Source organism: Micropterus salmoides, unplaced genomic scaffold (assembly GCF_014851395.1).
Source record: "Micropterus salmoides isolate LMB-PRFRI ecotype aquatic unplaced genomic scaffold, ASM1485139v1 Ms_hic_scaffold_9, whole genome shotgun sequence".
Taxonomy (NCBI): Eukaryota; Metazoa; Chordata; class Actinopteri; order Centrarchiformes; family Centrarchidae; genus Micropterus; species Micropterus salmoides.
In genome coordinates this window covers 3501518-3516591 of record NW_024044681.1, presented here as the reverse complement: position 1 = coordinate 3516591, position 15074 = coordinate 3501518, and the positions used below count along the sequence as shown (strand labels likewise).

At 42.6% G+C, this 15074-nt stretch overlaps 1 protein-coding gene across 1 annotated transcript in view; it reads left to right on the top strand.

Annotated features, from left to right (window-relative positions):
- Positions 1-15074, top strand: part of LOC119896062 (uncharacterized protein KIAA0930 homolog) — a 34962-nt gene that overhangs the window by 4103 nt on the left and 15785 nt on the right. The window contains exons 2-3 of the mRNA XM_038709544.1: positions 9298-9446; positions 14153-14257. Coding sequence (XP_038565472.1) covers positions 9298-9446; positions 14153-14257 — 254 coding nt within the window. The remainder of the gene's footprint in view (positions 1-9297; positions 9447-14152; positions 14258-15074) is intronic.

Here is a 15074-nt window from a genome sequence, read left to right as displayed (position 1 = left end):
ACTGACAGCTGCTCTGACTTAGATTATATTTATATATTTTGAAATGTAACCTGCCACCTGAATTCTGTTTCCTTTTACATAAATAAAAATATTTCCTCCATAAATTGGTGCGGAAACGTTCACCAGAATGCAGGAAATGAAGTGTTTAATGATCAACATTGCGTGACGACCCCCCCGCTCATATGTCTCGGCATTGAGGATATCTTGAAACACTGTTCAAGGATGTTTTGTTCTCGTGAACCTTGTATCGCGTATCGTGATGTCTCTTCACACCCCAGATCTGAACCCCTATGTCTCCACCACTTGGAGCTCTGTTGGATCACCAGACATCAATGAACATCAATGATTCAGGTTTAATTACCTCCGAACACGCCAGCGTATCCCTCCACTGCTATAAATACACTTAGATGCAGCTTTAATGTTGGTCAGTCACAGAAAACAGATGCAGATGGATCGATAGAAGCAGGTCGTTGACTCGCCCGCTGAGCTCTGCTCTTCATAAACTGCTGTGTTACTGTACGGTAAAAATAGTGTATGATCTGACACTTTGACAGCATTAAATATTCTGCAGGGTTTATAATAATTTCTGTCTCAGTCTGATTTAGTGTGAAACAGTCGGTCCTGAGTCAAAGTAAAAGAATATCTAACATGTGACAGCCTCTATATTAGTATGGTCTGTATGCACATATGTGTTTGTGTATATGTCTGCAGGGCATCACAGACAGAAGGAGGCCACAGCGGGGGGTCTCCCATCTGTTTACATTGTGCAGTCTGTTTGTGTAACACTCGCACTCTAAAGCATGAGGAAGCGCTTTGTAAATGTCCAGAAAACTTATATTCAGGGGTCTGAAATTAGCAAGTGGGCCCGAGAAGGTCCATCTGTAGGATACCGTCCCAGTTAGACGCCCGTCCCTTTTTACTGGCCTGGTGTGGCTGCAGGTTTTGACAAGTAAACAAGATTATTCTAAATTTCTAATACGTTTTGAGAGGCTCAATTTGTGATTTCAATTAAATTTTATTTATATAGCGCCAAATCACAACAACCGTTATCTCTTATTGCTTTTCATAAAAGAGCAATCATTAAGATTAAAACAAAAAAAATTTAAAATTAAAGTTTCACTTTGACATGAGACACCTAAAGTTTCTACAGGTGTATGTTAAAAAAAAAAAACAACACTTTTTTTAATAATTCAATTAAAAAAGTGAATCTTTAATTTATTCTAGATTCATTACAAATAAACTGAAATATTTCCTTAAGCCTTTTTTGTGTTTGTGTTTGCAGAGATTTTATTTTTTTAACACAATCTTACTATTTTTTTTTTTTTTTTTTTGTAAGATTTTGAGTTTTCAAACACTGATTTACTGAAGGTCTGTGTGAGTAAGTTAGCAAATCAGCACTCAAGCTGATTTACTAACGGTGTGCAGCGGTGACGTCTTTCAAAAGCATAGGATAGCTCCTGCTGTTCATTTACTGCTTTTGCCTTAATGAATATGCAGTTTGGGGCGTAACCTGCAAATACATTTATTTACTACCAAGCCTAAACACAATTTCACATGAGAGGAAGGTGCAAACCGCCAAGTGTTGTGCAGAGAGGCTTCTGTTATTGTTGCCAGAAGGAGAGCCCCCAGCTGCAGTAGTGCACGGATCACACGTAAAATTCATCCAGCCAGAGGGAACGATCACCAAGTGTTCGCAGCGCGCCGGTCCTAACAGCGACACAACCCATTGTAGGTCTTGGAGAGGGAAAGTGGCGAACAAGGACAGGAGATCACGCTGCGGACGGTCGGTGGTCGTTCTGCTGGCATTTCCTGGCGTCTGGGTCATTCCAGCACACTGTCGCTGTTTCTGCAGGGGTTTCCCAGCAGTTTTTCAGGGGTGCTGTCTCAGGCAGGATGATTTCCACATACTCTGGACGCACTGAACGAAACAAACCGCGGTCTTTACGCAGCGGCTGCTTTCCCTCCCGACTCTCCATAAAACACGCAAAACCCTCATTTAAACACTGCCTCCTCCTGTTGTCATCTACACAATACTTCTTAGTAAATCACCCATAGCAGGTACTAAAATTACACATGCATTATTTTAGAACTCTTTATTCTGGATGTTAGTAAATGGGGCCCTTAGATTCAGTCTTTCAGAACTTTATAGGATATTTATCCCGTATACTGGATGTTCCCAGAGCTCGAGGAAACCTGCATGTTTTATGCTTTTAATGTGAAGCATTTTGTAGGTTTTATTTTGAAAAGTGATATATAAATGCGTACTTATTGTACTAATTCACAAGTTAGTTTAGGTTTTACACAGCAGTGAAAACTTATTTTTAAATTGAGCAAAAATAAACAGCAGTCTGGTTATACAATAAAAAAGATTTTGAGTAAAGGATATTATAAGACATTAGTTTATAATTCCTTTTGAGGTTGATTAGAAGAAGACCTAAATCCTGGTTTGGGCCTTGTGTTCGGGTCAGTTGAAAACCTCTACTTTAATTGAAATGCAGTATGAAAACGAATGTGGCTTCAAATGGCCAACGGCAGCTGAACGCTGAGCTGCAGTGAGGAGAGGAAATCTGGAGTCTGAGTGCAGGATTAGTCGAGGCTGTCAGGAGGAAACCAGCTGTATGATCCTTTAGAGAAACTCTGATCCGTGTGACGTCTTAATGCTAAATCCTTTCATCCCGCCTGCTGCGTGTCATCAGTTCCCCCGCTTCATTTCAGACAGAACCGAAGACGGGCCGCATCACATGACGCATTCAGTCATTCAACCCATGAACACATGACGGAGAGAAAGTCACATGGTTTACAGTCACCCTACAGCAGAACCCCCTTTTTAAAAAAGCACATTTAAAACAAGCCTAGGTTATTAAATCTGCTGTGGAAGAATAAGGCGCCGCACACGGAAACATCACAGCTGTAAAGGTGGAGGTGGGACATAGTTACTAGTGAGTCCATTTGTTGTAATTACAATGACTGAGGAGGGTCTAAAGGTATTAGTTACACCTCATGTCTCACAAGTTGCATATGGTAAATGGATTGTACTTGTAGAGCACCTTTCTAGTCATGTGACCACTCAAAGCTACTCTACGTGTCGCACTCACACATTCAGGAGGCTGCCGTGCAAAAAACAAATCATTCATACACCGTAAACAGCTTCAGTATCTTGCCCAAGGACACTTCAACATGCAGGCTGGGGGGGAAGCCGGGGATCCGATCTTCCGATCTCTAAGCCACAGCCGCCCGATCAGCGCGTTAATTTACGTTAACGTGTTACGCTAAGTTGTCAAAGAGCAGGTCATGTGGTAGCACCTTGTGGCCGGTTTGTTTGCGGTTGCTGTTGCAGCACTTCCATCATGATCGGCGCTGTCTGATGACGGCCCGGGTCTTCACGGATCCACCCGTGTGCCGTGCATAATGTTAAACAGATCCAGGACCTTAAACAGATTGACCGTGTAAAATGTGGATCCCAAACTGTATGGGGTCTCAAGGGCGATCTCTAATTTAGACATTTGCAGATGGTGCTTGGGTCATTGAGGAGGTGCTTGTGTTCAGGAGGTTTTAGTGGCACTTAGGGGGCTTCTAGTGGGCCTTAAAATTTTAAGGGTTCTGGGAAAGTGGAGCATGTGAGAAAATTTGAGATTAAATTTGTATTTCAGTGAATGTTTGAACTTGACACTTTAATTTAAACCTTTAATCTCGGTGGCTCCGTCAGCACTGAAAGTTTCTGTTCTTCCATCCATCCTGTCGTTCATCCTTTCATGCAGGTCACCGGAGCTTTGACTGAGCATCACTGAGCTCCTACCAAGTATTATATAACTGTCATGAAATACACCAGCCCGACCACGGCTCATGATATCTCTCCCGGTGCCAGCAGAGATAGATTTTGGGTGATTCAGCTCACTTTCATCAGATGATGAGTGATAGTGCGCCGGGCTTCATAACACAGTTGATGTATTTTTAAAATGGGATACACAGCTATAAATAGAGCAGCACTTTTATGAACATCTCTGAGGCTGCTGCAGAACTGTACTCTGGAATAAGATGAACACTCGGAGATGTGCAGGACGGCAGCCAAACGTGGCGCTTAAACACCTTTTTACACGAGTTTAAAGACCAAAATAATTACCAACATAAAAGTGAGAGTAGTTAACATGCAGATTAATCCTTACAACCATGACAATCTTTACACTTCTGACAGCACAAAGCCTCGTGATTCTGATGATTTTTATAAACCCAATATCACAGTGACAACTTATTTTGTGTTTTTGCTCTGAAACTTTGGCCCAAAAATTACTTGAAAGGTGAAGTTTGTCAAATTCAGCAATTATCTCCTCACGTCCGCTAGCTGTCTGTTCTGTGAGCGCGCTGACAGACAATCCGGTGTTTGTACTCAGTGCTGGCTCTGTAAATGGAGAAACAAACAACATACAACACTATTCCAGATATGATTTTTGCGTTGGGTTGGGCATAGTTTTGATTTTAACAATTCCGATATTTGCTTTCGATTCTGGTTCTGAACGATTCTTTGTTCCGACTCTCAGCTAAGGGGAATGGAGTTTCACGCTGAGGCCCTGTTCGAAACAGAAGGCAGCTGCCTCGCTGCCGTAAGAGACAGAACCTTTGAGGGAAGACATCTTCTGAGACGGTTTGTTTCAAAGAGCCTTTTAGAGCAGCACTCACCGCAGCGTGTGACGTCAGCACGTCGTCTTGCTTCTCTTCTGTCAGTCACAAGCCTTATCGTCAGCTTGCTAGCTATTGGGAAAACAAATGGCCGACAGACGCCTCAGAAATCATTCCAAACAAACTTCGGTTGGTTACAGTCGAGGGCTAATAAGACTACAGTGTTTAGTTCTCCCTAACTTTTCAGAAATCAAAGCAAAAAAACGACAAAAAACTTTGTCATCTTGTCAGTTCTTTGTGAGCTACCGCAGGCGCACAGATTTATGGTTAATGGACAGCATGGAGTCAACGTCAATACTGCCTTCAAAACTGAACGTTACAGGGGCAGTTTGGAGGCCTCTTAGAGCTCAAAGAAGATTTTTACCCATTTCGAACACACCTTGAGGTCGGCTACTAGCGTTAGCAATTTGCGTCCATTTATGTACAAGAAAATACATTTGTTCACCACAATTTTTGCAATTCGGTCTAGAAACTTGTTTCACTACAACTTCACTTACCTGATTGGGACGAGGTTCTAGTTAGCTCAGGGTTGTCCGAGGAGGACGAGGCAGGACAGGCAGCAGCACGGCGAACACGGTACACTCCTTGTTGATTTGTTTAAAGACTCTTTGGCTTACTGTGCTGCACAGCTGCAACAGAACAAGTGCCTGGAAATGAGGTGGCCGCTACAGAAAACAAAACTTGCACGTGTTAAATTTTGAACCAATGATCGGACACAAAACCAAATGAAATTTGAAATGTTGAAACCTGTTCTCGATGCCCAGTCCTATTTGTGCGTCAGGTTAAATGACTCGCCCACGGACAGTTGGATCACTTTCTAGTTCACCAAGACGTTGTTGTGATCTTGCTGTTAGTATCGCAGGCTGGAGCTGATAAGGGGTTCAGTAAGCTAACAAGCCCTCTTTTTAACATCTGAAACTACTACTGGCCAGTCATCCATCCATCTTCATCCAGTTGGGACTCCTCCGGTTTCTTGCTGAGATCCATGGCCTCAGATTTAGAGGTGCTAATCCTCATCCCAACCGCTTCGCACTCTGCTGCGAACCGATCCAGTGAGAGCTGAAGGTCACGGACCGATGATGCCATCAGGACCACATCATCCGCAAAAAGCAGTAACGATATCCCAAGCCCACCGAACCGCAGTCCCTCCTCGCCACGACTACGCCTCGATATCCTGTCCGTGAATATCACAAACAGGATTGATGACAAAGCGCAGCCCTGGCGAAGGCCAATCCTCACCTGGAAAGAGTCCGACTTACTGCCTCATCAAATCAATGCCTTCAATACGAGCAACAGCAAATAACCTAACTTCCTGTGTGTGCACAGCCGGCCAGTCGATGTGGTTGCCTGTCAGATTTTTAGCCAGCTGCATTTAGTTTTGTGAGTAGTTGATGCAGATTTGTTGACTAATTATAAAAGTATTTGGTATTTTATAGCTCTGATGACTCATATTATTACTAGTGTCATTTTGGAGTTTCCAAATGGCCTGGCATGGTTTGGGGGTCCACCTAGACAAGCCCTGAGAAACACAATGTACACTGGTTACTGTTTGTGGTACCATCAGCACATGTGGAACAGGTTGTATCCAGGGCTTCGGCTGTGGCTCCGTTGTGTCGAGATATCCAGGCAGCTTCCCAGACAAAAGCACGGAGAAGGAAGAATTCTACCAGGGGTCGAAGGGCCGAAGGGATACCGTGATGTGAGCCATCAAAGTCGTGTGCGATGTGGAGCAGAGCTGTGCAAAAAGCAAGTAAGGAGAGGTTGAGCTGTTGAGATCTGATGTTCAGTGACGGCTGCTGGAAGCTTCTCCTGCTCTGCTTGCCAGGAGGTTGTGTTCACTCACCTCTGTCTGAGAAGAAGACTCTTTACGCCAAATGTGACTGGACGGAGGCCAGAGGTCGCTTCCTCTCTGCAACAACCAGAGCTCTGGTTGGCCGCCGGCCTGAACACAGAGCTGTTGTGTTTTTGGTGTGAAATGTGAACACTGCAGCAGCCCGACAAGCTGTTCACACTGCTGATCAATGTGCTTTGTTTGAGGGAAGGTTTCCAGTTCTTAGTGGAGCCATTCAAATCTGGAGAACAGGAACATCAGCAGTAATCAGTGATGCAAGCAAGAAGTATAATGTTGCCATGATTCACTGGGTTAGCTGTGAGCTACGACTTGAGCCCCATTTTGTTCACCTGTACCCAGTAAAAGTAGCTGAAATCACTGTTTGCAGTGAACTATTGATGTACAGGCCGCCATCACTGGATCACTGTGACTCTGAAGAAAACATGAAGACTCTCTGGGAAGTTAGGAGGAGCGTTTTCTTTCTGTAGTTTTTAAGAGGATTCATGTTTTCTTCAGGGTTAGAGGTTACATATATCTTGTCATAGAAGCATTTTACTCATATTTCAAGCAAAGTAGAAGTAAACTAAAAGATAAATTCTCCTGAGCTGTGCTTTATGTTCATTGTGTCTCCTCACTCTAAGCTGCTGAATTCTGACAAAGTCAAATTAACCCTGAATAAAGGCTTTTATTATGAAACATTATGGTTCAACATTTTGGGAAGGACGCTTTGTTTTCTTTCTGAAGATATTTTAACACTGACGAAATATACCACTGGAGAAATGGTCTTTTATTTGACTGAAAGTCCGTTGAAATGTTGTTGATCTATTGTTTGTGTCTCTCCGTCGCCGTTTATTGTTTACACCGGGTACCCAAAATGCTACCGCGCAAACTATTTAAAAGTCGTACGTGATCTCGTCGCACCCCTAATATCGACCCTCATGCCTTCAATCAATGCGAATTGTTCTGTATATTGGCACATCTTCCTCCCCAGAACTAGGAACCTGTGGAGGAACTCACTGTGTTCCCACCACACAGATCAGGGTCTACATGAAGTTCTAGCGTCTTTATTTTACCCCACAAAAAAGTCCCTGCTAGGCGGATTAGTTGTGTTGTAGTCAAGACCGCCCAAACCGAGACCAAGTCAAGACCAAGACCAGAGTTTATCAAGACCAAGACTTTTAGGGGCTGAGACCAAGACCGAGGGAGGGAGAGACCGAGTCAAGACTATAAACCAAGACCAGTTCCCCACGTTACATGACGCACAATAAAATGTGGAACGAGATCAGAGGTACTTCTGAAACTGAAAGATCCACATTCCCATTAAAACACCCACATACAAACAGTAAGAGCTGAAATCAACGTAAGCGTCTTTATTCAACACGCCTTTTCCGTGGTTACCATCGCGGGGAGGGACAGTCGTTAACGGGAACAACACATTTTTAATTAAGGTTATTGGTCTTGGAATAAAATCCTGAGTCCTCAATGACCGAGACAAGAGCAAGACCATTGAATAGACCGATCCCGAGGCGTACTACAACATGAGGGGTTGTTACTTTCCAAAAGTACTGGAGCTTTGGGGGGGCGGTGATTAAGACTTTTTTTTTGTTTTTTATTATATTCCAATCAAGTCTGATGTTCATATAAACATTTTGCTCATGGGTGGTGACTAAATAATGACGCCTGTCTGTCGTATTGTAAGGCGTATACGTCGGTGCACTGATTTGCCTGATCTTCGCAGGTCAACAACGGACTGAAGGAACCTTTTAGTTCCTAAGAAGTAGTTCCTGGGACTAAAGGCAAAATAAAGACAATAAACTCCTTTTTCTAGAAACAGAATCAAGAGAACGTGATCTTTATATAAATGTGAGGATAAAATATCATTATGAAAATTAAATTATGTTCTTATTATTATAATAATTACTAATATAAATATTTTCCTAATAATGTTTCAGTTTTATAAAAGAGGGAAAAATGAAACCAACAGAATACATTTGAAATCTGTTTGAATGCTATGTGTGGTTTTAAGGTGGGGGGGGGGGGGGGTCTGTGCTCTTACAGGAAATTCAACTTAATGCCAGATCATCCTCTGCCTGGTTGCCTGGCAACAGTTGCCAGGCGGCAGGCAGGTGCCTCGGCCCGTAGAAAGGTAGCAGAGCACCCCCGAGGTGATGGAGGGCAGGTGGTCACGCTCCATCAGAGCGACTGCGGCGCCGTTTCCTTTTTCTTTAGGGTGGCTGATAATTTTTCAAAATAAAAGGGGAGAGAGCCATAATTAGAGATTACTTTTTGATTTGGGAAAAGCCAGAAGAGAAGGAAGAATTAATAACCTGGAATAAAACCGTCTGGCATCTGAATAACAAACCCAGAGTGAGGAAGTGTTTTATATTGATTATCTGTGTCTTTGTGTGTGTTTTTATGTTTTTATATGTACTCATTTTTTATTCTTTCCTCCTTTCCTTCCTTTTAAAGCGTTCCGTAAACCAAAAGAAAGTGTTTTTATAGCAAAATCAGGACATTTATGTGATTATAGGCAGGACTGTAGTCTCGATCTGCTCTCTATCCTGTATTATAACTAATCCTCCTTTTTTAGCAGTTTAAATATCTTTAAAGTGGACAACAGTCAGTTTTTAGCCGATGATCACTTTTTGGTATCGGACTTGTTTTCCTGATCGGGAGCCGGCGCCTCAAATGTCCAAAACATCGGAGCAAATGTTTAACTGAGATGTGAAATACGCAGCTGCAGGGTTCTTTAACTGTGTATATTCACCTGTTTTGTGTCTGTGTTTCTGCAGGCTGCTTTAAGGATGACCGCATCGTGTTTTGGACGTGGATGTTCTCCACGTATTTCATGGAGAAGAGGGCTCCTCAACAGGACGACATGCTGTTCTACGTCCGCAGGAAGCTCGCCTACGTCAGTGCAGAAAACACCGAGGGCAAAAAGGTGACGTGCAGTGATTTATTCAAGGGTTTCTCAACCTTTATAAACTTTATTTGTCCCTGGAGGGCAGTTGGTTTTGCAGCAAGACGTAGAGGACAAACGTAAATACAAGACTGTAAAATACTGACTGAAAAAAAAAAAAAAAATAATAATAATAAAATGCTAAATTTCAGGTCGTCAGTTAGACAATCATCACAACACAACAACTTTAAATACAACATGTATGTGTAATTCAACAGCTGTGTGTAAAAACAACAGGAACATATTTATCCGAGGTCCCCGTCATCATCATCAAGGGTTCATTTTAAATTGAATCTCTGGGTTTTCAAAACAAGCAATTTGAAGACGCCACCTGAGACTAAAATTAAGCTCATGTTCGGATCACGTGATGTCGGCGTCCATGCGCTCTCACTGAACGTCTGATTTATGCGCCTTCACGACTCGGCCGGCTGCACGTGTCTGCTGAGGCTTTAAATCTGAGAACAGGACGGAGACGGTATTGATCTCCTCGGCTCAGATCCTGCTTTAGACATTATCTGCTTTGTCCTTGTTGACCTTGAAGTGGTGAACATTCACTTTCATTAAAACATGAGCAAAAACCTCATAAGAATTGTAAGAAGTCAGTTGAAGCAGAGTACAGATCAGACTGAGAGCTGTTTCTGCTATTTTGTCCACCCCATTTATATCAGTGAGAACAGGCTGGATAACAGAAACACCTGTGAAACCGATGACAAACTGAACATGAGAACATACAGGGAGGAGAACTGTTAGATTAGTTTTAGCTGGTGTTCCTAATAAACTGGACACTGATGTTTATTACAGGAAACATAAAAGGAAGGCGTCCCCAAAAACTGAAGTGTGCCTCGTTGTAATAAAACGGGAAGCTGCTGGTGGTTTTTATCCAAAGGGTTTCTTCTCGGGTCCTGTTTTCTACATCAGTGCGAAGCTTTTGTTCTCGACGAGACGATTCAAATGTAGAAACTGTGTAGGAGACGAACGCACAGCCACTTTCAATTTTCCCTTCAGTCGCAGCTTTCAGCTGTTTCAGAATCCAACTGTCTTTACAGCAGAAGAACTAAATGTAAAAACTCTCTGCTGGGACAAGTTATGAGAATGAATATATTGATTAAGAAAGTGAGGAAGAAGAGAGAGACAAATAAAAGGAAACAAAGAGATAATTGATAAAATAAAATGTTTTTATTTAATTAATCTTTATAAACCTTTGATGTTGTTACCTGAATTGTACTTTAAATTAACAACAAAGAAAAGAAATGTGTGAAAACAACAAAGTTTCTGTTACATTTTAAAAAACCTTAAAAACTTTTCTTTAAAACTTACAGATCAACATCCTTTAAACAGATAAAGTACAAATGTAAGTTATTTATATATACTGTATAATATGCATGTACATTATATACTGTGCAGTATTTACTGAAGTGTGTGTGTGTATATAATGTACTGCAGAGTTACTGCAGTCGAGCTTCTGTTTCTCCCTTTCATCTCGTTTTTATTACATTTGGCCCGGACAGACTCTGCGTCTGCCTTTTTGTAGTTTGTCCCATGTCCCCCGTCTGTCCCTGGTTTCCATGGTTACACGTCATTGTGCCGCCGCCGCCTCCTCGTCCATCAGCAGCCGGCTGCAGCCCGGACACGTCAGACGGACCGGACTGAAGTGACTCTGCTGTTGGAGGATTCAGGCTCAGACGAGGCCGCCGCAGCGAGCTGAAGTGAAACAGGAAGCGTTTCTGTTCCACAAAAACCGCGTCCAGAATCACTTTGTAGTAAAACACAGAACTGAATATCTGGCTCATCAAACAGTGTGTGCTTCACTCCAAACGCCCAGAGGGAGTCTTTTAAAAGCCATAAATAACGTTGTTTATTCAGTATTTCTGGAGGCCTTTAGTGAACACCATTTCCCATGAGCCCACAGAAAGGTTAAAGGTCACAGCAGGACAGATGAGGAGAGGACCGAACGCTGCAGCTAAAGCTAAAAAAGGAGGAAAAATTACTTGAGTAGAGACAAAACTGAAGCTGTGTTTCTCTATTCGGATACTTGTGTTAGTACACTAACATGCAGTACACTGTGTACACTGTGTACTTATTTACGTACAATTCAGCAGCATAGTATCTCAAATCAACACACAGATGTGGTGCACTAAGCCCTCTCCTCCTCCTCCTCCTCGTCTTCGTCGTCCTTCTCATGTGTTGGGTGTTGTGGAGAAAGTTGGATAAGAGTGAAGCCGGGTTCAGAACAATGAACTGCATCAGACAGAACTCTTTGTCCCGTTACAGAGATTTTAGGAAACTAAAGTTCAGGAGAACGCTGGGATTTGTTAGGAGACAAAAAGGACTTGCAGAGCAGAGAACACAAAAAGCTTTCTAAAAAATAATAATGAAACAAGATGATTCCACAGATGAGATTTCTGCAGAGAGGAACGTGTTTGACCTGATCCCTGTCATACCGGCTGGATCATCACTGGAAAAGTCCTGGAAAAGTCCTGGAAAAGTCCTGGAGAATGACGGTCAGGAAAGAGCAGGAGCCTGAATCAACTGCTCAGGATGTTTCTTTTCTTCACTTCCTTCTTCCTTTCTCCTGTTGGTCAGTCACGTTCGCGGCTCGGTCTCTTATTCATTATTTAGTGATTCTCCCGATCATCAGCCACAGTCCCGGCCTCCCCCTCTCCGCCTCGTCTCTCTCTAAACACACCAGGTAGAGGTTCGTGTCTGCGGGGAGAATCCTCCACACGCCAGGATTCATTTCGCTCACCAGCCATTTAGAGCGCAGGGATGTTTACACTGGGAAGGAAATCCCCCTTCACACTCAAAACAGTAAAACGCACACAAATACAAAACATTTACATTCTCGTTTTTTCACGTTTTAATAAGCATCGGATTCTGTTTGGTGCCCTCGCTCGTTCAGAGGTTGTTTTCTGCTGCGAGAAGAAGAAAACGCTGCTTCATGTTACAGAAAGGGAACAGAAACAGAAAAGAAGCTGCTGACTCTGCAAAAAAAAGCAGAAAAATAGATGTTTCCTGAGAGGGAGACGTCTTTGAGGTATTTTCTCCGTGGTCACGCCGTCCCGCCCAAGTTGACATTGTTCTCCATTTTGCCTTCAGCACGTTAAACATCTGCCTCATGAGACGACAGCAGAGGTGAGAAAGATCCACATGATACTGCGCTACACTTTGTTTTTACCCTGTGATATCTGTCGAAGCCACTGTCCAAATTAATATTATTTTCTTTATAATTCCTTTGTTGTTTTTTAAATTTCACATTTAGATTTTTTTTAGTCATTGTTTTATAATACATATTTATTTGTCTTAATATACACACGTTGTTTTATTTATTTTATTTACATTTTTAATATTTTATTCACATTTTTTAACACTTTTTATTTATATATATATATATATATATATATATATATATATATATATATATATATATATATATATATATATATATATATATATATATATATATATATATATGTTTTTTAAGACACACAGACACTTTTACTGTATTTTATTTACTTTATTTAATGAACTGTATGAAAGGAATTGTTCTTTTGTGATTTATTTATAGCTTTGTCAATATTGTTGTTTTACATTCATGCTGATGAAGCTGAATTGAATTGGTGCAGTGACCTGGTCTCACTGGGCCACATGTTCTGGTCATGTCGCTCTCTGGTTGATTATTGGAGCTCAATATCTGACGCCAGATGTGACACGACTGTACGGCCCAACGTCTCAGACGGCTGTAACATCGCAGCGTGCAGGAAAGAGCCGAAGCCGCAGATTGATTCTCCTCACATGGACTTGGGATAAACCGCCACCCTCTGAACGACAGACACCAGAGAAGATGAATTAGGTTTGATAAATCTGAGCGTATCTGTTCAAACGTCACAGTGGCTTCTTCCATCCACATGTTGCTGCGCTGCAGTAATTAAGTGCATTTACTCAAGTACTGTACTTAAAATTTGAGCTACTTTACTTGAGTATTTTCTTTTCACGCCTCTTTCTCCTTCTGCTTCATCTGAGAGGGAGATGTTGTTCTTTTTACTTCACTAAATTTATCTGACAGCTTCAGCTTCTTCCCACAAAACACATGAAGAGTTTATAAAATATCATGTTTAGTTATAAATGAACTCCAGCAGTTATAAAGTTCAGCTGACAGAGAGATTAACTGGCTACCATTTGTAATAATGTTGAACTTTGTACTGTTGCGTAGTGAAGGAGTCACTCTGGGCTCTGTAACTCCGGTATGACATAAACCAGCAGCGACGTGTCCAGTCACACAAACAGCTGTGTGCCTTTTTAAAATCCTGCCTGATCAATTGAATTAATTAAAATGAACTGAATCAGGATCTTTGGGAAATGTCAAAGAAAATGAGAGCGAACAGGATGCACCTGAGCTCGATTTCATTTTTTAATTGTGAATAAATTGGCGAAACCACACAAAGGCTCTGCATGTTTCATACAGGAGAAATCGGTAACGATGGATCCTTATCGCGTTAACGGGTTCAGCTGAAGTCCGATCCACCTGCTGCAGCTCAGAGTCTCGGATCTCCTTTTGACGTCAAACTGACGTTACTCCGGTTCCTCCGCTCCCGGATCGACCCGCTCTCATAAACTCGCTGTCAGATATACGTTGTGTGTTGTAACGTCATCAGTAGCTGTTCTGATCCGCCGTGTCGGCTCTGTTTCAGGTGGAGGTGGAGGTCTACAGGAGAGACTCCAAGAAGCTGCCGGGCCTCGGAGACCCGGACATCGACTGGGAGGAGAGCGTCTACCTGAACCTCATCCTGCAGAAGGTGAAAACTACCGCAAACACTGTCCCGCTCACAGTGGTGGCGATGGACACGACTTCAGCTTCAGACGCACAAAAACACTTTCATGTCACACTCATCATGCGAGGCGTGACTGCCCACATCAGATTTCTCTGAGAACAGTACGCTGGCGTACGGAGGTAAACGTGGAGGCCTCAGAGGTTAGCTCCTGCTAGTTTCATCGCCCTCTACCGCTTTCCGGCTTCTGACAAATCTTCACAACTTTGTCCTTTTCATCGTCTTCATTACAGTTTCCTGCGCCGTACGGCCTTACAGCTCTCTCTCTACTGTTTCCGCCCGAACTCGCTCTAGAGTTAAGCAGGGACGTCACGATACCAGAAATTTAGTAGTTGTTAAAGCTACATAATAAATCCAGAGTACTTCAACACACGCTGCTTTACTAAATGATCAGCTCAGTGACTGTAAAACAGCAGCAGAGGTCACACACACGTCTGCTCAGCCTTTAAATGTCCTGACGTGGTGACACCATCAGTCCAGAAATGACAGATGACACAGACGGTACAGTGAGGGATGGCAGCCAACTCCGAGCTTGGCTGTAAACGTGTACCTGTAAACGCCAGCGGTCTCTGACTAAAGTCCCCGTAAGTTTCTCCACACACGACTCTTACTGTTTGTCTTTTCGATGAGTCGCCGCGGAGCTGCAGCTGCACTTGTCACCATCTTCCGCGTTTTGCGTCCCCGTTAACTTTGGTACCTAGAAAAACAAGCACCTTCATTATTACAGAAGTATCTGTTATCGTGACATCCCGATCTGACCGTCCACACTGAGGTCGCATATTTT